Below are 27,311 nucleotides of genomic sequence, written 5' to 3' on the forward strand. Positions count from 1 at the left end.
CTTCCCAAAATATTTATTGATTGTAACTTAGATTGAAAGAAAAAAAAATGTCCGTCAAACACTACAATGTCTAAAGATGGTTACACCAAACGATATCCCATTGTCTTAAAAACAGTTAGACCAAAGGATCACTTATATAATCCACTGTAATACCAAGCAAAAGCTTGGTGTACCGATTTCGGTCCGTTGAGCGTCAGTGATGACGGCAATAGCCGGCAACCTCACATCCACGAGGGGAAAAAATTGGAAAGTAACAACCCAAATTGTTTACAATGACTAACTTATCTACTCAACTTGTTTGCCATTAGTCGCCGTATGAAAAACAAGAGCCTGACCAAATGGGTCATATGGGCAGGTAAACGACTCGGGCAACGAAAAAGATACACCTTCTACAACACATGCTACGGATAATTAGATCTACGTCAACATTAGTAAACAGAATCAGCATTTGCAGGGGAATCGGTAACTTGCAGGGAACAGCTTCGCTTGTTACGTCAATGACAGAGAGAGCATTCTAAACAAAGGCGAAACAACAAACTTTGTCCTCCTCCATCAAAAAGACAATTTGCATGTTTGATAGGGACCACAATGTTTGTGTATGTGGATGTGTGTGCATCCATAGGATTTTCTCTAGAGTAGGATAGAATCCATTGCCAATGCTGATGAGTGCTGGAAAGCTCATGGAGCAAAAGCTACTTGTGGTAGGCATTCAAAAAATCCGGCAAGGCAAATTAATGACATGTCACCAACTGGGATCAATGGATCTAAGACAAGGGCTTCAGGATGATATGAGAACACACAGCCCCACAATCTCTCTGAAATTTAGTGAAGGTGGCAACACCGATGCTTGTGCCAAGAAAGTGAAGCCCCCTGGTGTTATACTTTTCAGCCTGCACGTTGAATGGTGTTCAGTCCAGACACGTGTGCTCAGCTAGAGCTTTAAAATGCGATATCCATCAAGATAGTACTAGTAGAAGATTGTCCATCCACAGAAGTTAACAAATGCAAGCAACCACACCTCACTTTCGGATTAGCATTGCAGAGACTGATGACATAATAGACCAGGAATTTTCAACCTTGATTTTTCTTTTCATCAGTTCATTTCTCACTTCTCTTTCAAAGCTAATTACAACACAACACAACCGAAAAGGCAGGTCATGCCATGCCATGCCACCCCCCTCCAACCCAATCAAATCATGGCTCATCTATGGGATAATATGTTTCTTCTCCCAATTGCTAAAACAATCCAAGCAGAGAATGGTGAGGAATATAGAGGGAAAGAGGAACACCACCACATCACAAAAGTTACCTTGTCCTGCATTCTAATTAAATTTTGCTTCAGTTAAGAGAACAACAAAAAGAACAAAGCTAAAGCAGTTGGGAGAGGGAGAAAGAGACCAGCTTTTGACATCCATGCATAAAACTGCTAAAAAGAGATTCTATGCACCTCCAGCTTTCCATCATGAGAGGATAACCTACTACACAAAAGTATCACTCCCATCAACCATTCCAAATACTTCAGTTAGCAAATGATCCAGCAAAGGAATGGGCGCGCCGTCCTCTTCGATTAACAGCCAGCAAACAGGCTCTTGCGCCTGTGGCTGTTGCTGCGATCTGCTTCTTCTGGGGTCCAAGAGGCGTAGCTCCGTTCGCGCATATTCAGAATTAGCAGTTAGCTCGCAAGTCCAGAGTAGCGTCCTGAAGTCCGAGCATCGACATCTTACTTGCCTGATAAGACGGATGTTTCAATTAGGAAAAAGAATTCACAGCAGGCTTGTTTCATGGGAGAAACATTTGAGCTTATACAGGGAAGAAATAGAAGATGTGGAGAAAAGAGCAAGTCCATTACCAGCAGCAGGCTTCTGATCACTTGATGGTTTTACAGACATTGACATTGGGGCCCCAAAAGTCAATTGTGCCGCTGACATATGAGAGTGAGGCACACCGCTCGGAGACTGAGATGCTGCGGCAAGATGCATAAAACTGCCAGCGGGAGGATGATGAGTCTTCATGTTATTGCTGGCTGCAGCTGCAAGAACATTCACTGGATCAGTTAGCATTGCAGTTGTGGAAATAGACATGGAAGTAGAGCATAGGGAGAGCATAGTAGACGAACCCGACATGGCGCTCTGCTGATGGGGCTGCTGCTGCTGCTGCGTCTTGTCAGCTGAGCGCTTCTGGTAAAGGCCAAGAGCAACACCTCCAGCAGCTCCAGGGGCTTGTGGTGTGTATGCATTGGAGATGAAGAAATGACCTCCTTGTGGAAATGGCTGCTGTTTCATCATGTGCGACTGCTGCTTACTGCCTGAATTAGAACCAGGCGGCACATTTGGCTGTTGACCAAGGATCGATGGCATAGGCATACTACTATAGTGATTTGTGGGAGCTGACTTGGCTCCAGACGTCGATGCTGGATTCTTGGCTGATTGTTGTTGAGGTGACGGCAATTGGACAGCTGGTGGAACACCCTTTGCACTTCCAGAAGCCGGTGGGCTGCCACCAGTACTTTTGGAGACTGAATTGGATGGTGAACCAGAAGCAACGGGAGCATTTGAAGATCTTGACAAATCCCCTCCTCCAGTAGACATATTAGTGACAGGACCCATCTTTGATGAACTCTGGGGTTGGTGGTTTGAGGTAGAGAGAGACTGCATAGGAGCCTTAGCTTGTTGCTGATGGAGACCACTCTTCATCACAATCAAATTAGAGGGTGAAGCACCAGGGGAAGCCACACCAGCAGGTGCACCTGTTGCTCTGGCTGACGAAGGCTTCAATTGAGGAGATTGACTAGGAACACCCACTTGGGCAGCACTTGATGGGTACATCATACCCTGAAAACTTGGCATGTTCAAGCGGTCTGAATATCCACCTGTATTGCTTGGTGCAGCAGATCTGGGGCGAGAGTTCATATGGTGATGCTGAATCAATTGTTGCTGCTGCTTATGAAGTTGAAGGAAATGTTGTTGCTGCTGCTGCTGCTGCTGCTGCTGAGGAATGCTGGATGGGGATGGTGCTGCCGCTGATGTAGCTGCCGGGGCCGATGTATTTGCTGATTTGCCTCCTAGACTGAAGGCATTTGAAGGTTCTGACCCAATAAGGCTCAAGGTGCGGGATGAGCTATCATTAGTGCTTCCACTAAGGAAAGGAGGCACATAAGACTTGTTATCTTGCCTGGAGAAGGAAAGTGAATGCTGCTGTGAATCACCTGGATACTTTGCAGCTGCTGATTTCTTTCTCTCACTGTCAACAGTGTTATGCGTTGAAGAATCACCAGCCACAGATTTTGTTTCTCCACTGACCTGACGCTGGGGCTTGTGTTGACCAGCTTGAACAGATTGCGCTGTGGCAAAATTGAGCTGAGGATAACCATGCCTGCCTGCTTCTTGATGGCTCTGGAATAGTTGATGGTTCGGCCCCAATGAAGAAAAGTCAAGGCCACCTGGGGCAGATCCAGGAGCACCCACAGAACCAAAAGGAACCACAAAAGAGGGAGAGGAAGCAAGATCAATTCTCACACCCTGCCCTCGACTCGCCGGTGGTAGCTGATGCGGGTGGTGATCACTTAACTTCTTGTCACTCTGACCACCACCACCAGCAGCGGAAGTAGGGGGCATCAATGCAAAATTTGGAAGATGAACTGGAACGGCATAATTATGATCATAACCTCCTTTCTGAGGGTGAGATGACTTGTCATCACCCGATGGACCATCTTGCACAGTTTTCTCACTGTCCTGGCGGTGAGCAAGGCCAGGCAGCAGCACTGGACGCTGGTTGCCACTGGAATAGCTCTGGGAATTACTGGCAGCTGCAGCAGCATTAGCATTTGGTGCATATCCCAGTAACCCTTGAGATTGTTGTGGCTGATGCTTCTGAGATGAAGCGGACATGTTTGACATGGGGTTCTTCTGAAGATTTTGTGGTGACGCCCCTTGCTGCTGTGATGGGTGCAACATGTGAGAAGGGTAAACATGCCCATTGAAGAACGGAACAGCAGGTCCTGGTGGTGCCATGCCTCGATAGGCAGCAGGAGGTCCTCCAGCATGAGCAGCAACCTGGAACGGGTAGCCGCCATTCTGTAAGATGGCAAAAAGCTGAGCATCAGCTGGTGGCAAGTTGGCAAAGCTCAGGTTCATGGCCGCTGCGCCAGGGTTTGCTGAAGAATTGTGGGCAGCAGCAGATGGTGGCATTGTATTACTGCCCACAGAAGGCTTTGCATCACCCACTCGGCTGGCAGCATTTGCAGCAGCAGCCACAACTGCAGCTTGTTGCTGGTTGAATGGAAAGATGAATGCCGGGCCTTGCTGAAAAAAAGAGGGGACTCTCATAAGGAAACCAAATGACGTTTTTTTCCGAAGAACGAAAACACATCGCACACCAGACATGAACATACCAGCATGTTCGGCACGGGACCGGGTTGTTGTGCTTCATGAGCCGGAGGTTGCTTTCTTTGGCTTGACTCAGCAACAGCAGCATTGTTCATTGCTGCTTTATCCTTTGATAGACTCCCCTGGAAAGGAGAGGTAGCCATTGAAGGAGCCTTGGCTTCTTGCAGGGGGGCGTGGGCCCTCACAGGGTAGCTCCCCTGCATTGGATTCACAAGAAGGGAGGCAGCCTCCGCTGGCGGCACCACACCCATGTTGAATGGTCGTGGACCAAAGAATGGCGCCGCCGATCTACTGGCGGCGGCGGCTGCCGCTGCTGCCGTCGCCGGTGTCCAGAAGTTCTGCATCTTTGCTGTCACTTGCTGGTTGTACCTGATCTGCTGAGCGATGAAACAATGCGTAGCACAGCGCTTTGGCCGTACTGGAGGTAGCAATGCAGCATGCTGCAATTAAAAAAGAAATCAGTGCTTGGAAGGAGGTCAAAACGCAGAGAACCATATCTAGGCTGAAATGAGAAGCAAACCTGTAATCCAGCAGAAGACCCTGGCTTGACATCCATAGGATGATGAAGACCAGCAGCTGATAGTGCCGGTACAGGACCGAGGTAACTGGGAGGTCAGGAAACAGCAAGCTTTAGAACAAAAATTCCTCTGGGGGCAAGAGTGTAACACATCAATCAGCCAAGAAAACTCACCCAAATGGTGGAAAACTCCCCAGCCAACTTCCAACAGGTATCGGCATAGGTGGTGTAACAGCAGGCATTGCTGCAAGAGAGGATGAATTCCAGATGAGAAAACTCCCACATTTCGAAAACCAAAAGAACCAAATTTGCAAACGAATATAGCAAAATTCTTACCAGATTTTTCATGCTTTATCTCATTCTTAGGTTTCTGTTGCTGCAATGCCGGCTGTGGCCGTCGTTCTGATGGGGACTTTTCGTCACCAAGGCTGGGCTTCTCCAAATCCAATTGCAGCGTGAGTTTCTTTGGAGCAACCTCATCCGCTGGCATCCTCTGCACCATCTTATCATCCTCCAAATTGATCTCCAGCCCTCTCCGTGGCCTCTCTGCGTCTTTCTTTTCGGAATTTCCTCTCGCAGCCTAAAATCAAACCAAAACACAAATAAAATGGTCAATCAGTGTCCAAAAATCCAATGCTCTAGCAGGTGAACTAAAAAAAATTGGTGAAACTGAAGTTCACACCATGTCCATCTCAGAATCCAATCCCTTCTTATCCACATCAGGGTCGGAAGCACCATCTCTATCAGGAGACTTCCCAGGAGGAGGAGCCTGGAACCAAAAAAAATTAAAAACAAAAGAAGTCAGAAAAGGAGCAAAAAAAGATAAGAAAAGGGGAGAAAAAACCAAGCAACAATTGCGGCAAAAATTGTCGCTTTCAATCATTGCCCAACAAATTCCGCAAGACCAATTCAACCACACACACAAGGAAGCATATACCCACCATGAGATCAATGCAAAACTTTTCTTGCCGAGCTCCATCAGATGCCAGCTCACTGAAAAAAAAATATCGTTCACACAAATTGTGAATATACTAATCACTTAATCAGATCGGCACAATCCAAAAACAATAATGGTTATCGCAACACCGAATAATATAAAAATCCAGGAGGACCCACATCTTTGTCGCGGCGGTGGCCTCGCCGTTCCTAGCCTCGGAGACGACCGCCGCCGATTCACCATCCGGCTTGCCTGAGGGCTGCGCCGGCGGCGTCGGCTCTGCCCGGCTCTCCGGCCTGTGATCCCGGCGATCTGATTCGCCTGGCCGGAGCTCCGAATCTCGACTCCTATGGTCCTCCCTCTTCTCCTGCTCCCGCATAGCCTCGTGCTGCGCACCAGCGGTGGCGGTGGTGGTGCCACTGTCGGTAGCGGCCGACACCGACGCCTTTGCATCCGATCTTGATGCCGGAAGCGTCTCTGGCCTCGAGGACGGCTCAGCCAAGTCTGGCTTCGCCGGGCTCGCTGGCCGGACATCGTCGTCGTACTTGACGAGCCGTGGCCGCTTCCTCTTTGGCGCTGCAATAAGCAGGCAAAAGATGAGATGAGGCTCCCAGAAACCCAAAATTGGCAAAGAAGAAATCGTTGCAAGTAGGGAAGTGAAAGAGGCTCAAACCTATTGTAGCAACGGATGTCGAATCGGATGGCCGTGCAACCGAGGACGACGGGGCCGGCGAGGAGTTCCCGGACTTGGCCTCCGGGGCGTCCCTGACCTCCAGCTTGTGGTTGCTCTCCACTGGCTTGGAAGGACACGGGAACTGCCTCGTGAGGCCGAAGAGAACTTCGGCGACCTCGATCTCCTCCTGAATGAAAGACGGCGACTTCGAAATCTTCGGCGGGGGAGGCTGCGGTGGCGCTGTCGACGGAGCTGATGCCGGCGAAGGCCGCTGCTTGGGTGCTTGCCCTGAAGCGCCGCTGCTCCCACTGCCACCAAGATGTTTCTGTGAAGAGACGCGGCGAAAAACCAACAGAAAAAAATCAGCTAAAAACCGAGAGAAAAATCAGCAAGCCAAGGAGGCGAGGAGATGTGTGACACCTACCAGCTTCTTCCTTGCAGGTCCGGTGGTAGAGCCGGACGCTGGAGAGATCGGCCGTGAGGACGGCCGCTGGATCTGTGAGGTGTCTCCAGCGACGCTACCGCTGCCGCCGCCGCCGCTGCTTCCACCGCCGGGGACCGACCACTCGTGCGAACTCCTCTTTGTAGAAGCTGAAGAAAATCAAGGGGAGCGAGTTAGCCATATGGAGAAGAACGAAGAACACCGGAGATGCCAAAATTTCCGGTGGTTTCCAAGCGCATACCTGACCGAGCCTTCCTCGGAACCGGCACGCCGATCATTTCGTCGGCGGCCTTCCATACGATGGGGCTCTTCGGATTGGAGCCCCCTTTCCGCTGCATCTGCGGCTGGCCTCCATGGTGGTGATGGTTGTGGTAGCCTCCGCCGCCGCCGCCGCTGCTGCTACTGCTATGGTGATGGCCGCCGCCGCCGCTGGGCTGGGGCGGCGAGGGCGGTGGCGCGGTGCTCGGCGACCGCCGCTGCACCGGCGGGTACCGCGGCGCGGACGCGGCGAGCTCCTCGTCGGCGTCCTCGTCGTCGTCGCCGAGGCTCTCGTCGGAGGTGTCGTCGTCGTCGTCCCGGCCGCCGCCGCCGCCGCCGCCGTTGAGCATCAACCTCTCACCCCGCCGCCTCTCGGAGCGAGGCGAGTCCCTCGGCCCGCCGCTTCCGCTTCCCCCGCCGCCTCCGCCGCTGCTCCTCAGCCGCCGGCGCGGCGGCGGCGGCCCACCGCCGCCCCCACCACCGGACACCCCGGCCCTCCTGCTCCCCTCCCGGATCCGGTCCATCCTCAGATCTGAGACATGCGCCCCCCGATCTTCCTCCAAAATCCCCTCCTCTCCTCCCCGGATTCCTCCCCCAAACCTCACCACCAAACACCACAAGATCCAACCAAAATCAAAATCACTCCGCTAAGATTAGAGAGACCCTCTTCCTCTCGCTACAAATCCCCTCTCTCTCTCTCTAGGCTACTCCTACTACTCTGGCTCTCCTCTCCTCTCCTCTCCTCCTCAGCTATGGTGGTGGCCTCCTCTTCTTCTCGCCGCTGCTCTCTCGTCTTGTGGCCTCCTCCTCCCCCTCTCTGCCTTGGCCTTCCGTCTGGCTCGCTTTCTAGGCAACCCGCTCGCCTCATCCTCGTTTTGTCGCTTGCCACCCCCCCCCCCCCCCTCCATCCCCGCATCGGACGGCCCGGATACGCGCGCCCGGCGATCCCGCATCCGACGGCCACGGGCTCGCGTTGCGCCACCGTGGCGGGCACCGCCGCCCTCGGATCGGGGCAGGGAGGTGGGGCCCACACGCGGGGGGTCCGAGAGCGACGCTACCACCGAACCCCCGCGCAATAAAATCTCTCTTCCTTACGGCTCAAGCATGGGCCAGAAACCGACACGTGGCGGTTGCCCGCGGGCGGGAAAAATCTAAGCGTCGACCGGCAGTAGGAGGTGGGTGGTGGATGGGGAAAAAGGGTCCCCATTTAGCCCCCTAAAGAAAAATACTAAAATAATTCTGGTATATTTTAATAAAATCAGCACTAAAATAATATTATGCCTTATTTTATATGAATTTAATATTGGCTCGTTGTCCGCTTTTGGTGGGACCCACTTGTGGGGCCATGTAGATGGTCCTGATCTGGACAGTGGGGAGGGCGGGGGGGTTTACCGGGGCTGACGTGGCACGGCGTCGCACCGGTTGCTGCGCTTGTGTTAAAAGGGCGGAAAGTCTCCAGGCAAGCATTAACGGTGGGGCCCACGAACCGGACGTAGCCTCCCTCACCCCTCTTCGCTTTTTCTACTCGTGGGCGCCGACGTGGCAGTGCGATGACGTCACGTGGGCGCCCACTAGCCACCAACCTTCACAGCACTACTCTCACTCGCACTATTTCTGAAATACTAATGCTATTTATTAATTTATTATGCCGAATATAAAATTCGATAAAAATACTGTTTTAATTTCGAAAATTGGTCAATTTTAGGAGTATTCTAGTCAGCTCCGCCATCATTCATCAATCCAGCAAGGGGATCGAGAAGAAGCCATCACTTGCAACTAAAATATTCGATCTACTCACTAAATTAAGCAAAGAAACCTGAATACGGAGTACCAATAGAGTTAATCTTTGCTGCGGTATTCGGAATCCGAATGGGTACTTCTACCATTTTCTACTAGTGACGTACTTGGTTCGTGCAAGCTCTTATTTAAATGAAAAGAATCACGTGCGTCGTCACCAGTAGTTTTGGCTTAACACCGAGGGTTAATTCTTCATGCGTCTACGTGGACAGATTTAACCACAAATATAATAATTAGACATACTTCCTATATCTCATAAAATATAAATTTAGAACTAGATGTAACAAATTATAGTACAATAAATCTAAATATATATATGTCAGGATTCATAATAATAGGATATGTCACATTCAGTACTACATTGATTTTTCATGCGATGGAGGAAGTACGTACTATATTGGTTTTGATGGACGGAGTGAGTACTTCAGAAATTCCCCGGTCTTTTGGAGAATTGTGTTTTATTATGTGGATAGTAGAAAAAAAATCTACTAGCAATAGCATTAGCAGTTACTCCACTAATGACGCTAGTTAACCAGCCAGATTAGGTGTTAATCCCGCTCATTAACCATTTTAACCCCCGGCTGGTGGTGGACGCTTCACGCGGGGCAACACGTGGTCTCGGTCCACCATAGGCTGTCGTGCACCACCGGAGGGGGAAAAAGGCGGAGGAGGATGTGGTGGGGCCCACGCGGCAGGATAAGCCATGATATTTTTTTCAATTTTCTTTTTCTCTTTTTTCCCCGCGCGGGAGGAGAGAGACGTGAAGGAGAGAAAAAAAAAGGAAAAGAAAAGGCGAGTGGCGCACAGACCCGCGTGTACTTTTCCCTGTTCGCCAGCCAGTGACACGTGGGCCCAACGTACGGCGGGGCCCGGTCGGCGATTTATTTTCATTTATTTATTATATTAATTATATGTTTTTCCACGGGGGAGACGGGGGGTGGGGGTGTCTGGTTCGTTCGGGAGTGGGAAAAGCGTGTGGTGGAGTGGTAGGGGGGGGACCACATGCAACTCACGTGAGCCCCGGATGTTGACAAGGAGGCACGTGGTTGTAGGCCTCGCGACCCCTCTCACATGGGATTGTCTGCGCTCAGCCGGGGGTAAAAAACTGCACCCATCTTTGATTATTTACCGTTTATGGTTTTTTTAACAAGCGTGTAAATTATGGCATTTTAAGATTTTTATTAAAATGTTTTAAATTAGTACTATATGGTAGTACAGTGAACACTCCGCATGTGGTGGGGAATGAGTGAGCAGGAAAAATGGAATGGCCACTGCCAAATTATGGCCATTGGATTCATCACAGTTGACTGCTAGAATGGCAAATACTGCCTACTACTCCTACATCAAGGCATGGATGAACATACATTGAATTTTACAAGTGTTTGATTGATGCCAATCTTGCAACCGTATCAGCACTGCATCCTCTTTTTTATTCCGAATTATCAACAACGGGTCGTTGCTTTACATTTTACAACTGGTGCACCGCCCTTCTTTTTTAAAAAATAAATGCATGTAGAATTTGAGACACTGTCAGTGCAAAAGTAAGACACCCAAGGAGAACCACACCAGGTAAAAAGGTAGAAAATCCACTTGTGAGAACAAAAAAAAAAACAATTTTAACTCCAAAATACTCCTACCTTTGAATGCGATGCACTTGAAGCAGCATCAGGATTAAGCTAAGCACAGAGGAGGAGTACTGGAGTACAGTACCATTTTGCAGGCCGGGTCTCCCTGACATCAACTTTGGAGTACGCCAAGGAGGATGAACAAAAGAAAAGAAGCACAGCCTTTTGCCGAAGCATTTGATCCTGCCCTCACCTCGAAATCCGTGCCGCCCCCCGCTTCTCTTTTGCAATTCGCTGACACCCAAGTCAGCAATGGCGGCCAAATCGCGCTCCGGCACGGCCGCCGACGAGTCCGCATCTCGAGGCGCCGAGTATCCCGGCGATCTAGCTTTGCTTTGGCTTCGATTCGAGCCGGCGGAAAAGCCAATCCTCCGTGCCGGCCATCGCCGGCGGCCGGTCTCTCGCCTGAAGCAGGAGGGCCGAAGTGATGGCGCACCTCACCTCGCCGTGGAGCAACGGCATCACCACCGCGCGCGGCCTCACGGATCGATCGATCGATCGATCTCATGGCGCCGCGCACCCGGAGACCTCTTCCCTCGCCATCGCCGGCGGCGGCGGCTGACGCACTACTCCCACCACCGCCACCGCCACCACCTCGCCGCCGATCTCGCCGGGAGGCCGCGCGCCATGGCGGTAGAGGGGGGAGGCGAGAGCGAAAAAAAATGTCACAAACGCGGAGGCGGAGGAGGAGGAGTGGCCACGTGATGGCCGCGTGGCTTTTTATAACGGGCTCACACTTGTCGCGTGTCGCTTTGCACCCGTTGCTTTCTATGCTCATCTTTTTTTTTTTGTTATTTAAAGCGAAAGCGGCGTTGTTGATTGTTGAACGGCCACATCGAGCGGTTTCCTGCGCGGCTTTCTTTTCTTTTATTTTTCTTTCTTTCTCCGGTGATGATCTTTGAACGGTCCCAGAGGTGCTTGTACCTTTGGAATTGGTTGTTTTCAGTATGTGATTAAATAAGTAATCATGTCATCACTATGACAGTGTGTTTGGAAGGTTTTAGTGTGCATTTCTTAGTGGAAAATCTTGCCAATTTGTGAATGGCAGCAGTGAAAGAAAGCAAGCCACTCGATTTTCTGGATGTATATTACTAGTAAGAAAGAAGGTAGATCAAATATTTATAAAAAATATTTATAAAAATATTTATATCATGACTAAAAAGTTAATTTAAAGCATGTATAAGCTTTTCAAGAACAATTTCAAGATTTTCGTGCAAGATAACTCAATCCTTATGGCCTTGAAATTGTTTTATCCATTAGTCCTAAAATATAGCAATTTTGTCTAGATGACTAGATTCATAGCTCAAATGATTAATTTTAAAACATGGGAAATATAATATATAATAGTACAACTACTCCCTCCGTACTCATAAAGGAAGTCGTTTTGGACAGCGACACGGTCTCTAAAACATAACTTTGACTTCTTGTTTCTATAAAAATATTTATTCTAAAGTAATATACGTATACTTTTATGAAAGTATTTTTCAAGACAAATCTATTCATATAATTTTTACATTTTCAAACTCAACAATTTGAGAGTTTTCCATGATTTATATTCCCAAGGTTTGACTTAAACATTGTCCTAAACGACTTCTTTTATGAGTATGGAGGGAGTACTCACTAAATAAGTCAGGGGAGAAATCAAAATTTGCACACATGGATCGCTACCTATATTGCCATCCACATGAGTAGATCTAGAGAATTTTGTGGTCCACACTCTTGTTATGTGGATTGTTATTTATGTAACCAAAAGCCTGAGCTACCTCATATGCCATGACAATGATATACATACTCCATGTCTTGGAAAAGAAAAAAATAGCTTATCTTTGTCGACATGTTTTCAGTCCATTCACTAACGCCCTAATCGGTTGGTCCAACCTAATAACATATCATTTGGGTAGGGGTGATGACCTTTGCACTCTATCACAGGTAGAGGCCTAACAGCGAAAAAAAATTGATTATAGGCAAGCTAATTAAGCCATACAATAGTCTATTCAGTACTCCTTAATTATTTGACCACATGGCCTAAGCAATGACCAAAGATGATGATGGCTTGTATTGTGTGCTCTAGATGGTTTGTCCCTTCTCAAATCAGTCACTAGCTAGCCTGCCTGTTTTGTTGTGATTGTCTGTGGTGGGCCATTTTCCTTTTCAATTTCTTTATTAGAAGCTCAAGCAGCCAAGCTAGGAGTAGTATAGATCATATAGCATGCCCAACTTGAGTTTACAAAATTACAACTGACAAATTATGTGTACATTGTTGGAGAAAATATCTCCCATAATTACACACTGTTGAAGTAGTATAGATTACAAAATTACAATTGACAAATTGTGTGTACCCTGTTGGAGAAAATATCTCCCATAATCACACATTGTTGAAGTACTATAGATTAATTGTCCATACTTGTTTATCATTTTTTTAAAAAAAATTAAATATGTATATCAATATGATAACCGTAGCAGGGGTCTCAATTTCGAATTCTGGTTGATGCAATTAAATAAGCATGCTTCTGTTTTACATTTCTGAGATTGAAAAGCGTTCATGGGATAGAGGGCACATTAGCATAAATAAATAAATAACTTAATTTTCTTGTCAGTCTAAATATATTAGATGAACTGAAGATTTTGAGAAGTAGCTGTTGAGAGAGCATGGACTGTTTGGGACATCAGCTGAGGATTGTATGTACGAGACTTGCAGCTGTTAAAAGTTTCCTGAATATGGCTTAATAAACCTTTAAAACAACATTTTAAAAAGTACTGATTTGATACTCTAAAATATTCATTTTGAAAGTGCCATAAATAAAAATAGCCGGGTGTCCGTTGCATAATACTCCATCTTGTACGTATTCTAGAACCGTCTTTGTCTGTCTCAGCAACAGTAATTACTACTTCAGTCAATATAAGATGCTAGGGTGGTGATTATTTAATTATTGGATCGATGGGGATGTATTAGTTAATAATTTCCTTGTACGATTACTAGGTAAAGGTCACGTACGCGCCTGATTCTCTATCTTAATCCTTATTATACTGCCTCGCCGTTTGTTTATTGGAACCCTAATGGTACAATGATTCCCCTAAAATATTCATACCAATTCCACTAAGCCTCTACTCTCTTTGTTTGGCCTCTTCTATTTGTTCCAAAATAAGGGTCCTTTAATTTATTTATTATATGATTGATAAAAGGTTTTCATAGAATTTAAATTTCTATGAAAATTTCCCTCTATGTCCCTTTAATTCATAAGAAAAGAAATAAATTTTCCCATAGAATTGTATTTCTTCATATTTCATAGAAAAAATACCGAGAGGTATGAGCTATTTATAATACTCCATCCGTTTCATATTATAAGTCGTTTGACCTTTTTATAGCCAAACTTTGTTGAGTTTGACCAAGTTGACAGAAAAATCTAGCAACATTTAAAATATAAAATTAGTTTCATTAACTCTAACATTTCATATATTTTGATACTATATTTGTTTTGTATTCAAAATTATTGGTGATATGGACCCGAGGGTATCATGTCTAGAGGGAGGAGACGGCCCCCAAACCCACGTGGCACTTCCCCGAGGGGGGTTGGGCCCGGGGTGGAGTGGCGGCTGCTCCCTCCCAGTTGGAGGCTAGGCCACCCTAACCCCCTCCACGCACTTACCAGCATGCGCGGGTTAGGTGGGCGCACCCAACGCCCAACTAACCGTATTTAAGGCGGGTGTTGCGGCCGTGCCACGCCGTATTTAATGCGGCGTGCAGGTGTGGCTGACAGGCTGGGTGACGCTGAATTGACCGACGTAGCAGGGTGAGTGCGTTTGCTAAAAAAATGACTAGGAAAATAAGTCAAACTATTTATATAAAATGAAATGGAGGGAGTATTTTCTTTGTTTTTCCCGTAGCACTATTGAAAGTTCTCATCTTCTTCTTTCCTATGTTTTTTATTCCTTCAGAATTGGAGAATTCTTCTATTTTTTTTCTATTCCTATGTTTTTCCTATCCTAGAATCAAAGGGGGCCTAAATATCTTTTTTAGCAATTATTATATCAATGTTTATAAAGTGCTACATTCGTCCCAAAATAAGTGCAACCCATGGATATCCGTGTCCAACGTTTGACCGTCCGTCTTATTTGAAAATTTTATGATTTTTTTTAAAAAATTAGTCACATATAAAATACTATTTATGTTTTATATTCTAATAACAAAAAAAATACTAATCATAAAAAATTTAAATAAGATAAACGGTCAAACATTGGACGTAAATAGTGCAAAACATTACTTATTTTAGGACAGATGGAATACGTGGTAAATGTATTAGGAGTGGATAAAAAGAGAAATAATTTTATTGGAATATGATAAATTAGGGGTATTCTAGTTTTTTTTTGTGTATATGTACGTGCAAGATGAGTGAAAAATAAATATGACGGAGGGAGTAGTTTCAATGCATGGCTTGAAAGTTATAGATGCTATCCTGTATATTGCCCGACCCAGATATGTCGGCCGGTTGATAAAGTGTCAACGTTCCCAATTGTAAAAAAAAAAAAAAGGAAAAAATATTCCATTTCAGCTTTGTTGGCCTATTTTGCATTGATTATTCAATTTAGATCAGGTAGTGGCACTCGCATTACAAGAAACGATGGCACATTTACGCTTTCAAACATGAGATGCAGTGGATGCAAAATCCAGATCTGAATACTGCATCATCAGGTACTACCGGAATAGCTTTCAGTTGTTAATTTATTACTATCTGGCAGAGATTATAAAATGTTGACCTGGGCATGGAGATTGATTCATACCGCTTTGATATTCGTTGCCAGCTGCTACTACCTTTCAAAAAATAGATTAATTTCCAGTTAAGTGCATATTTTATTCCCAAATAGGACTACATCCATCCCATTATAAGTGCAGTCGTGGTTTTCCGCGTCCAATTTTGACCGTCCGTCTTATTTGAAAATTTTTTAAAAAAGTTTAAAAACATAAATCACGAGTAAAGTACTATTCATGTTTTATCATCTCATAACAACGAAAATACTAATTATAAAATTTTTTTAAATAAGACGAACGATCAAAGTTGGACGCGGAAACTTATGGTTGCACTTATAATGGGACGGAGGGAGTACCACTTACTAAGTTCCCTTGTTTGTATCCTCGCTAATGTTATTCGATCTCATAACTCTTAGACAAACTTTAGTCTCTGTTAGCAAGTGAATGCTAAAAAAAAATAGATTGTTTGGGTATAAAGAGTTATGAAAACCACGATGAGAAAATGGATTAGATTTCATGTTTAAAAAACATTTTTGGCATGGTTGGATAGTTAAAAAGAGAGTAAAATGTTCGGTTTCATAGTTGATGGTTCATCCTACACTCAATGATAGTTATGGTGTGTTTGATACTTTCCTTTTCCATCGCCTGTTCTCTCATTTTTTTTTCGTGAGCATGTTTTTCAACAGTTAAACGATGTATTTTTTCGTAAAAAAGAAAAATATATAGGAAAGTTGTTTATTTTTAGCTAATATTTATTAATCATGTGTTAATGAGTTATTTTGTTTTACGTGTGTGAGGGAGAAGTACTCTTTATTTAGAGTATGCAATAAGCCAATATCGTTATTATTAGAAAGAGGATAGCATATCAGAAAGCATAGTTCCTCCTTATTTGCCATCTAGTAGGTGTCTCATAGACATATATGTGACAAATAAGAAAAGAAATAAAATAATTTCCACCCGTGTATAATTGATCCCCATATAAACAGATCAGCCTAGGGGCCTAAATTTGGAACCATAGTTACTGACAAAAAAAAATGAGAACACAATACATTGCATTCAACTAGCTAGTCTTGCACTATTAAATATTACATTTTTATTGACCAACATCTTACTACTACAATAGTAGGGTTAGAGAACTGAAATACCACGTGAAACAAATGTAGAAAGTGGGAGTAGTACGTGCATTTGTTCTTTCTTTTTTTCAGGTAATTGCAAAAGTATTTCTGTAAACACAAAAGTAACCTGCTGTAAAACACGCAGCTCATCGTGCAAAAGAGGAGCACAGATAATGCAAAACAAATGGATGTCCACGAGATGACTAATAGAGTAATGATGGTGATGATGCTTGTTACTTCGAACATGGGAAATGAAATTGGGGAAATTAGTCTTCATGATTATCTAACAGAATCTACTTTTAAAAGCTGGACCAGCCTAATTGTCTCTCCTCTACTACCACTTTACTCCAATTTAAAATGCCTGTTTCTGGATGCAAATTCAACCCATGATCTTCTGCATCCAAGATATAGCTCATCTTTAGTCAACACTGTATTTCTAAAACACCACTACTTAGGGTTAGTGTCTAAGCTTGAACAAGTTTGGGTATAACTAAATTTATAGTCCCATTATTTCGCCAATAGCTATCCGTGCCCTAAATATGAAATACCCAATACATGTATACTAACTTCGGTGGAGTCCACCATATACCAAGTTTTATACGAAATCAAGCCTTAAACATATGGGAAAAGTCCTGGATAGACAATATAAACTTATGTAAGTTGATGTGGTTTATGATAATTTAAATTTAAATAATAATGATTCAAATGTAAAAGTTGTTGTGGTTTTATGTAAAAGTTTGGATCATAGATTAATCATCTAAGGGCTAAAACAATTGAGGTGATATGACTTAATAAGAGAAGAAATTAAGGGAGATAATTTGAACCATGAATAATCATCTAAGGACAAAAATAATTGATGTGATATGGATTAATGAGAGAAGAGAGAGAGAGAGAGCACATTAACTTAGTTAGGAGTTAGGATGAACTATATAAGTATATAAAATATTATAAAAAATAATGATACATATTGAAATATTATGTGAATTATGTGAGATGATAATTTAACATGCTTACATTTGAAAAGCTATAAAAATTAATAAATTATAAAATTATAGATAATATAACATGCTTACATGTTTAAATGTAATAATTGTTATTGGATGATGATGTGATATCTTTGTATGTTAAGTTTTTCGATTTAGTAGGCTCTAACTTTATAATAAAAGAGAAAATGTCCATATATTGCAATGGGTTAGTACCAATGGTAATGAGCTGGGTGTGAACCTAACCTAAACCATGTGAATTTTTAACCAACCTTTGGTTTATGTTTTTATCCAAAGGATTTTTTATTTTTTATTTTTATGTGTGAGAGCGTGTTGTGCACGAGGGAAAGGGTGGACGAACGTCACTGCAAAATTATGTTGTTTCGAGACGGCCGGATAAATATTACAAAAAAATCAGTAGGATAGTATTTGAACAAAGTGCTCTTTCTTTTTAACTTAAAATAATTTTGACATTACAAACTTTTTAATTGTGTAATGAACAAAAGTAGCCCTAAATGAACGTAGCTCAACTGGCTATGTTTCTTATAGTATAACTTGTTCATTTGAGTTTAAGTTTTGGACTTAACGACAGAAGACATGTGCTCACCTTTACTGCTAATTATTTTTTTCAATAGTTTAAAGGTCGGTTTCTTTTCTTCTTTTTTGAATAAACTTTTGCAGAGCAGGTTGCCGGTTGTATAAGTCAAATTAACTCCCAGAAATTATTCGTAGTTGGATGCGTTCCCTGGAAAGCAGAGCCAAGTTGTTGATATTTGGTCAATAAACACTGCAAAATCATGTGTGTTTAATTTCCCATAACACACTTTCCCTATTTTTGGCCTATTTTATGCCCACCTAGCCCCTAATCATTTTAATTAATCACAAAAAATATGTTTCGTTAATGCATTTTTTATAACAAGGCGGCTAGTATATACTACCTCCGTTTTTTAATAGATGACGCCGTTGACTATTTCTCACATGTTTGACCATTCGTCTGATTCAAAAAATTTACGTAATTATAATTTATTTTGTTATGAGTTGTTTTATCACTCATAGTACTTTAAGTGTGATTTATATCTTACACATTTGCACAAAATTTTTGAATAAGACGAATAGTCAAACATGTGAGAAAAAGTTAACAGCGTCATCTATTTAAAAAATGGAGGTAGTAGTATTAATTTTGAGATCTATTGCTGCTACATCCTACTCCTATAGGGCAAGTGAGTTAAGGGACTCTAAAGGGACTGAAAGGCTGAAATTACGATAATGAGGTCTAACAAAAGAGATGCCCAATACTTGAAAGCCTCTTTCTTGTCCAGTTTTAATTCTTTATATTTTATACTGAGCTACTTGCTTAATTAAACTAATGCCGTGGGAGACAACTCGAGGTAAGTTGGTTCTAATCTTTTTGTGTTCTTTGTGTTTACTTTATTGGCCCCAAGATAATATTATATCTGGGATCATGTTTCTAGGTTTAAATTTCTTAAGCCTATTAAAAAAAACATGGGACATGGACAAGCAACCAGGCCAATGCCGCCATCCACTCGAGAGATTGATCACACAAGCTTGGTGACGCATAATTTTTTTATTTTACTATTGCAATATTTTAACTTTGCATGATGCATGATATTATTATTATGTTTACCACTAGATACAATATTGGTGGTGAGGCCAATTATTTATCTAGGGCAAGTGCATGGCTTGTGAAGCTTTGTTTGACTAGTGCAATTATAGCCATGAACACACATCTGAACCATTTGTATATATTGTACTAATATGGGCTATTGTGTAGCCCCACAGCCAAACAATTTTATAATCTGTGGCACAATTTTATATGCCAAGATATATCCTCAGAATTAAACAATTGTTCTTGTTGGCATTTTGTTATTATATCAGTATCATGGCGATTACTTTACAAGTAAGTACGTGTTAATGACTATCGTAGGCGTATTATCGTGGATATAATGGTTTGAAAAGGACATGATATTATTCATATAAATATAGAGTATAAATTAATAGGAGTAGCGTGGCAGGAAGGAGGGAAGGGTGCGCTACTAGCTCTAGAATGGCTTGTCACTACTCGTTTGGGTTTAGCTGCCTAACAACGCCATTAAATTAATTATACAAACGTACTTCCAAAGATGACCTGGTGTATATATTATATATGCTGCCCACAACTATACGGTATTAAATATGCTCACCATGTTACCCCCTGAATACCAACATTTCAAAACAAAAGAATACAATTATATACTACTTGCCCATTCAGTCATACCAGAGAGAGATCATTATCAAGTTTGTCATACTAGCCTCACATGATACTTCCAGATTTTTGATCTCCTGAAATTTGCAAATACAAATAATAACAACAGTAATTTAATAAAAGATATCAAACAGCATAATATTTCATTGCACGAATCCCTGGGAACACACTGAAAAAAAAATGTGGTTCTAGCCCTACTACATGGGGGCTCCTATTTTGCAGATCTGAAGTGGGTAGGTTCAAACTTTTACAGCAGCAGTAGTGGTAGTACTATCATATTCTCTTGGCATGCACTGTACACAAGCCTTGTGCTTCCATACATTTGTATAGATGCAGCATCAAGTTACTGTAGCATATCACACAAGGGGTGAAAAGGACAATTGCACCTTGGGCTAGCAGCAGTAGAGACAGTGTAGGAAAATAGCATTGTCCGCAGGATAGGCCTGGGCCGTGCATTTATCAGTTACTCCTACCACATTTTGCAACTTCCTTTGCTCATTCAGGTGATACTCGATCTCCTACTTGTAGCATTGCATGGTTGTACATGTGGTTAATTTGAATTTAAACCAATCTAAAGTTAGAAATCCCTGAAAAAAATAATACTCTATCCAAAATATAATTATTTCTGGTGCATAGTCATAAATGTTTATATTTTAGAACGGATGGAATTATATATAGTTATAAGTTTTCAGCGGAATATTTGTGGACATACTTGTGCACTTACTAAAGTGAAGTACTGAAGATGATGTGTCTGATTCAATTCATCATGCCATAATCACATTTCCTTGCTGGAGGAGTATCCATCAAGCGTTCAGTAGTAAAACCTATGTTTATTATTATTTTTTACCTAATTGTTAATTTTCAAGATAAGATGAGGATCTTTCCTCTAAGAAAGAGTGGAAAATTCAGAGAAAAACACACCTCGTTGCAACCTGCAAGTAAACTGACCTACAAGGACTGAAAGTTCAGTTATTAGCCTAATGTAGAGGTTAGCGTTGGGATGTTCCAATTTACGAGCTGTTGTTATTCCTAGAAGCCTAAAAAGCCACTAATATTGATTTTAAAACAGACTTGACTTAGGAGTGCATTAGCTAAAACTGCAAGTAAGCGCAATTCTTTCTGTCAACTTGGAAGAGTTAAAAGCACGCTTCAAATCATCAGCACAACACTTCCGAGTTCATCTGGAACTCTTGCAGTCATCATGCCCATCCTTTTCCTCACTTTCTTTTTAATGTGACAATTAAATTAATATCGGCGACCTGTATCTGTCAAACCGAAATTCTACGGGCAAAGAACACCAATTATTTTCCTCCACTGAAGTTACGTCAGAAAATGGAGTCTTTGGTAGCAAAAGCAGTACAAGGCGATGCAAACTTCACGGAGGAAAAGGCACAGTGCAGCTGATAAAGATGCAACCCTTTTTTTCGCCTAACCATCTGTCATGTGTTGTGCATGGACAGGAACAGAGATCTCATCTCATCTCATCAGGTAGCCATCACCAAACAAAGGACAAATAATACCTCGACAGGGAGGAAATCATTGCCAGTGCAGGGACAAAATCAACTGAGCAGGATAGTAGATAGGAGGGCATCAGGGGCATGAATAGCTTTGATTCCCTGTGTAATTGATACTACCTTGGTTTTACTATGTACAAATGGGCCCCAGAAATTGTAGCTGGGGAGGCATTACATTGGAGAGCTAGTCATGCATTTCCTTTTTGTGCCTTTCAATTAAGTACAGCAATAAGTAGCGCTCCACAATAATGCAGGGGCCCTAATTCTCCTGTAATGGCTTGATGGGACAGGTTATGTACAATGTTTTTTTTTTCTTTTTGGAAAGCGCAGGACTGTACAATGTGACAACTATATCAATGTAAATTCTTGAAGAATACCGGTTTTCCAGCTCGTTGTAACTTCTAAATTAACCATATTTGGAATTGCCAAGTCAATTGTATCCTCCTCAGGTGTGGGAAGAAATTGATGGCATGAATGTGAAATTTGTATATTAGAAAGAATGATCTGGCTGAATTAATTTGATAAGCCAGTAGTTTCAGAAACAGTTTGTATCGTCGCTGACAACTTCTTCCGGATCTCTAGCTCTTGTTGTCTCTTGAGATAACTTTGTGCTGTAGAAGTAATTATCTGAACGATGAAGTTCATGATCAAAAGCCACACCACGGTATTCCAGATCAAAGAGAATGATAGATTCCACTTCGTTTCCTACACATACATAATTAAGATATTTAGGAAAAATAACAAAGAACAAGAAAGCAAATGATAGCAGGTTAAGAAAAAAAACAGCAGTAAATCAGAAGAGAGAGATGCTATCATGATCATTTTTGTAATTATATTACTCTGTAATTTATGTTAAAATAATTGTCAACCATAAGGATAAATTTTACAAAGTGTGATCTTAAGAGTATGTAATTTTGTTACAAAAGTTATGGAAGAATATAAATTATTGTTGCTAGACCATCAGCTGCTTTGTCATTCAGAAGTTGGAAGTTAGAACACATCCTTTCATGAAAAACAGTGACATACATTACAATGAAATCAACAGAATCAATAAATTTTGAAAACAACACATAACCACATAATGATGATCAAACTAAAAGTTTTGAAACAAGTACGCCTGATGTTTGAGATTTGAAGTGTTCAAAACTTCCCCAAAATTAAAAGAAATCTGTACCTTCACAACACTTGATGCTGATGCAGCAACACTGGATGATAAAAACTTGCTCTTGGCTGTCTTCAACTTGGCAACTAAAGAGGGAAGGACGGATGATACCATAGGAACATTGCCAAATACCCACATAATTCTTTTCTCCACCAAATCAAGAAGTTGGTTATTGCAGAGAGTAATTACTAATGTTGTCTACAGAAGTTATTTGTGAAGTATGGTTAGATAACTTAACAAAGATGTTACAATGCATGGAAGATACTGAAAAGAAAATGCTCTGCAAGAGAATTTTTAAGTAGCAAACCTGGATATAAACCTTAATAACAGCCTTTCCAATTAAAGTTGCTAGAAAGAACTTCCAGAATGGGATGTTAAATTGCCCACACAAAATGCCAGCAAGATCGAAGAGGGGGTTTGGCACCTAATGGAAGGAAAAGTTAAGTTTCTTCACATGTCATATCTAACAAGAGAAGAATAATATGCAAAACATAACTGCTCTACATTGTGACGAAGCAAATCTATTTCTTTTGGGAAATCTCGTTTGTGTGTGAATATAATGAGTTCCTCAAGCATTTCGAGTGGAGTTCACCTAACAAGTTAAAGTGTTTAGGAGCTACAACCTACAAGGCAACTGGAAGTTTGGTAAATAACAAATTATGACTGAAAACAAATAAATGTACACAAGAAAGGAACTAACCGAAGCAAGTAATAAGATGGTAGGGAAGTTAAGATACTGTGAGTGAGACATAAGCCATCTTTTAGCCCGATGCAGAGTTGAGGATAGAAAACCTTCTCCTGAAACGGAAGCATCCAACTCTTCCAGCTCATCTAGTTTGCGTCCTGACATGCTAGCTGGGGTTCATTTATAGTGAGTCAGTTGCATCAAGAATTTCTTCTGACCCAAGATTAAAAAATAAACTAGGAAAAAGTAGTGAAAATACTGCATCTTAGCATTACTGTATTAGAACTTCAAGATGGAACCTTATGGTGCAGAACTTAGCAGAATATTAAGAACCATATATCACTAATGTATCCTACACGGCATAGTATTTATAATCAGCATTGCATCAAGGTTTTTGCAGGAGTCACTTCTGCACTGGCTGGCTAGAAACAAAGCCTGAAAATGACTCTTGGTTCTGGCTGAGAAGTGCAACACAAAAACTTCCCGCTGTCTTGATAAAAACTTCAATTTTATTTAACTCTGTCAGGGAGTCAGAGTTTTTGTATTCCTCTCCCCTTTCCTTTCCTCGGATTGTAAATAACTAAAGCTTCATGTTTATTAATATGCAGTAGTCAACATTCCAGAAGTTTCTTGCTCACAAAACAATATACATAAATTGCTCTGCTGCATAATTCGACACATATCAATCTTATCACATGTTCATGTACGTTTGGAAAGGTTGAAAGATTATACCAAATTTTAGGTTATTCAAAACTGTCATGTTCTCTAGTGATTAATATTGAAGATAAAAAGGGACATAGTGTGAGGCTGTGAGCATGTGAAAAGCATATAATCAAGTGGTGCTATAGCAGCAAAGCAGTAAGACGCAACCTGCTCTCGAGAGGAAATATGGAGGAAGTTCTCCAAGTGCAGTTCCAATGCCCCAGAGAACAGCTTCAAGGTGAACTTCATGCAGTATTTTGCTAAATGGAATTGTTTCCTGGTACATTGGCGGTCCAAATTCTAGACAGTCTTTCTCCAACCATGAAGGTCTCATTTTAAGGAGAATAGTATCATAAGGAGCACTCTTTAAATCAGTCCGACCGCAATGAACTGCCTTGATTGTAAAAAGGGCAATATGAGGCCCTAAATACAATACAAATGTGTGCAAACCAGAGCCTGAAAAACAAATGACAATGCCTTCAGAACCATACTTCTTGTATAAGTTATAATACTAAATGTTTAGATGTTTGGTCAATATTTTACTCAACCAATTGAAGCTTGTTCACACCATTTCACTAAGCTAAATTCAACTTGCACGTACGAGCTTACCTAACCCAATGGATGAAGCCACCCCTAGTATGACCCACCATAATCCAAATCTGATATACCAAAGCAGCTCCTGAACATGCTGCATTGAATACAAAAACCTTGTTATATCCATTTACAATAGTGCATGAACCACAGTCACAGTCCGGAGAAGGGAATAAAGAAAGCACATACATTTGCCTAATATGGACTAGTGCAATTAAGCATCTTGCCATTCTATTAGTATAGACTTGTTGATACAAATGCACTCATAATGTTTTTTTCTAAGAGAAGATGATACCTTTTCATGTGGACCGTTAGTTAACAAGAGCGGAGTACAGGCAGAAGCAACCAAAAGAACCAAGAACTTCAACCGAGCACTATCTTTCAGAACACATAAACATGTGCTTTTTATACTCTGTCCAATGGCTAATGCAAATAACGCCAATGTTCTGAGTGGCTGCGATGTTAGCGTTAATCTCTCCAGGTCAAATTGATGCTTTTCACGAAGGTCTGAAACATAGAGTAAACCAGTTACAGAAGAAATATACAGTAATTTGATATCAATAATACGACAAACAGACAAGGCATTCATTGGTATGGAGTATGGAGAATCCAAAGCATGAGCCCAATTTGTTGCCTTCTTATGATGACACTTTGACCTGTCGGACTTATCCATGTTTCGGTGGTGTACGGAAAAAATGCAGCCACAGCGCGCATTGGAAACCCCAGGTTTAGAAACTACGCATCGTGGGCACTACGGAGTAGAAATTTTGTTGTGTACAATGCCTTGAAAATTGAATTTACATTTGTAAATGCTGAACAGTAATACCCAATCACTCCATAGGTTGGTTATTCCCACAAAAACACACACTAAAGCTCGATTAGAAAATAGCATGAAGCTCGATTAGAAAATAGCATGAAAAAGTACTAGTTTTATTTCAAATTCCATAATCTAAATGAACGAAATATTGACTAAAAGCCTCAATTCGAGCATTACTAGTAAATCTAGTCAACAACTCCAACACCTAATTAAAAAAAATTTAGCAATGTCTAACAACCATGGAGAGAGGGATCCTCTTAAGTCCAACAAAGTAGATGAAATATACCAAAATCAAGCATGTAATATAACCAGCAAAGGAGGACAGTTCAATCCTTCCTTAGTATCAGCAGGAAAGGAAAGCAGGCCACAGATCATTGAATCGTCCCTATGAATAGAAGAAAAGGAAACAAATTCCAAATTTTCGGGAAAACCTCAATGACACGCATTCGCAGGTCCATGAAACATCTAACGAAAATCTTTTTATTAATTCCACATATTAAACCATGGAATCTTGAAAATAACAGCAACAAATCCCTGAACCTCTACGTGGCTTCAAAAACCAAAATTTCAGACAGACCAAAAAAAAAAAGCCAAGACAAGCCAGCAGCAGGAGGCTCACCGGACAAAGCCTGGTCCTCGCCGGCAGCGGCGTCGTCAGCGGCGGCGGGTCCCATCTCGCAGCCCTCGGGGTCGACCCCCACCCTGCCGCCTACTAGATCAGATCTCCGATCTCTCCGAGTACGCCGCTATATACACCAATTGGAAAAATGATGAGAACGAGAAGAAGGCGCGAGCAGAAACGCGCGCCCCCACGCTTCTCCGGAGGAGGAGGAAGGAGGAAGATCACGAGGATGACGAGCTCGACGAATCGCGAGGCGCGCAAAGGAATCGCTCTTTTTTTTTTCTCCGAGCGGAAAGATTGGGGTGCTTTTTGGGCGAGCGGAACGGCAGCGCAAGGGTGAAGAAAGAGGAAAACAAAAGAAAAAAGAAAAGGTTTTTATGAAAGCCTCTTCTTTTCGGTTACGTACATACTCAGGATTGATTTTCAGTTAATTCACCCGCGCCTGATGCAAACGTGTCGCCGTAACTAAGTACAACAGGTATAGCACTCTACAAGGCGTGTTCTTAAGCTAATTAAACTACTCCATGCTATTTCTTTTTCATACTATATTAATAAGATGCGTGTTCATAGCGGGGACAATCGATCATTATCAGGATTTTGCCGGTGGTCGGAATTTAGAAACAGAATTGGATTGCTTCTGGTTCTATTAATGTAAATTTATTTTATGTACAATTATTAAAAAAAGATATGTGCATAAATTAAACTGATCAAACTATGGTTCTTGCTGGCACAATTCCAGATTAATAAAAAAAAAACTATTTTAGTTGGGTACTTCTAGTTCTACAAATCCATAAGTTCAGATATGTATTATGTTGATAATATTTAAATAAATTATTTTATTGTTATTTTAAATAAAATATAAAATTTGCTTTAAATCCAACGTGAATTTAAGATCTAGAGTTGTGCTAAACAAAATGTATCGCCATAACGCAAACCCATCGCAACTAATAAATGGTACATTTTCTTCTTCTTCTTCTTTTTTAGAATGGAAGTGGTGACTCATTTTAGTCTTCTTTTCTTTTACATTCATCACACAAAAGATATATATTGTTCTTTGACAGATGACGTCATTTAACCTTTTAACATGTGTATCATTCAAAAATTCGTGCATATATATATAAAAGTAAGTGATGTTTATAGTAACTTTATCGATAAACCAAGTCGCAACAAAATAAATAATAATTATGTGATTTTTCAAATAAGAACAATGATCACCAGAATCAATGCCGTCATCTATTAAAATCAGAGGTAGTTTATCTGAGATAGGTAAATAGAAGAATAAATTAATTTCTTTGTTAGAAAACTCAATTAGTTTTTTTTTTTTTTGCGTTTTTCTGCCATTGTTGGGGCACCTTCTTCTCAAATTGGCCTTCCATTATGTACCCAACTCGATCTTATTCTGTTCGACGACACCATCGAGCCGTAGCGACAGGTCGACGTAGCATCAACAAACCTTATCGATCACCTTACGTGGTC

The 27,311-nt window shown here is 41.9% G+C and overlaps 2 protein-coding genes across 2 annotated transcripts; both read right to left on the reverse strand.

The window, feature by feature from the left end:
• Positions 1-1,296: 1,296 nt before the first annotated feature.
• Positions 1,297-8,060, reverse strand: LOC4343665 (protein TIME FOR COFFEE). Its single transcript, XM_015791132.3, has 13 exons — positions 7,196-8,060; positions 6,937-7,103; positions 6,513-6,837; positions 6,019-6,415; positions 5,844-5,895; positions 5,585-5,671; positions 5,239-5,482; positions 5,077-5,146; positions 4,906-4,990; positions 4,391-4,825; positions 2,117-4,301; positions 1,850-2,029; positions 1,297-1,728 (listed from the first exon to the last, which is right to left on the reverse strand). The coding sequence occupies exons 1-13, from the start codon at positions 7,734-7,736 to the stop codon at positions 1,721-1,723; spliced, it is 4,776 nt and encodes a 1,591-aa protein (XP_015646618.1). The 5' UTR covers positions 7,737-8,060; the 3' UTR covers positions 1,297-1,720.
• Positions 8,061-21,318: 13,258 nt separating this feature from the next.
• On the reverse strand, positions 21,319-26,173 carry LOC9267646 (vacuole membrane protein KMS1). The gene is made up of 8 exons (XM_015789069.3): positions 25,833-26,173; positions 24,692-24,903; positions 24,415-24,493; positions 23,974-24,261; positions 23,119-23,273; positions 22,726-22,842; positions 22,431-22,616; positions 21,319-21,961 (listed from the first exon to the last, which is right to left on the reverse strand). The coding sequence occupies exons 1-8, from the start codon at positions 25,885-25,887 to the stop codon at positions 21,770-21,772; spliced, it is 1,284 nt and encodes a 427-aa protein (XP_015644555.1). The 5' UTR covers positions 25,888-26,173; the 3' UTR covers positions 21,319-21,769.
• Between the last annotated feature and the right edge of the window lie 1,138 nt (positions 26,174-27,311).

Source organism: Oryza sativa, chromosome 7 (assembly GCF_034140825.1).
Source record: "Oryza sativa Japonica Group chromosome 7, ASM3414082v1".
Classification (NCBI taxonomy): domain Eukaryota; kingdom Viridiplantae; phylum Streptophyta; class Magnoliopsida; order Poales; family Poaceae; genus Oryza; species Oryza sativa.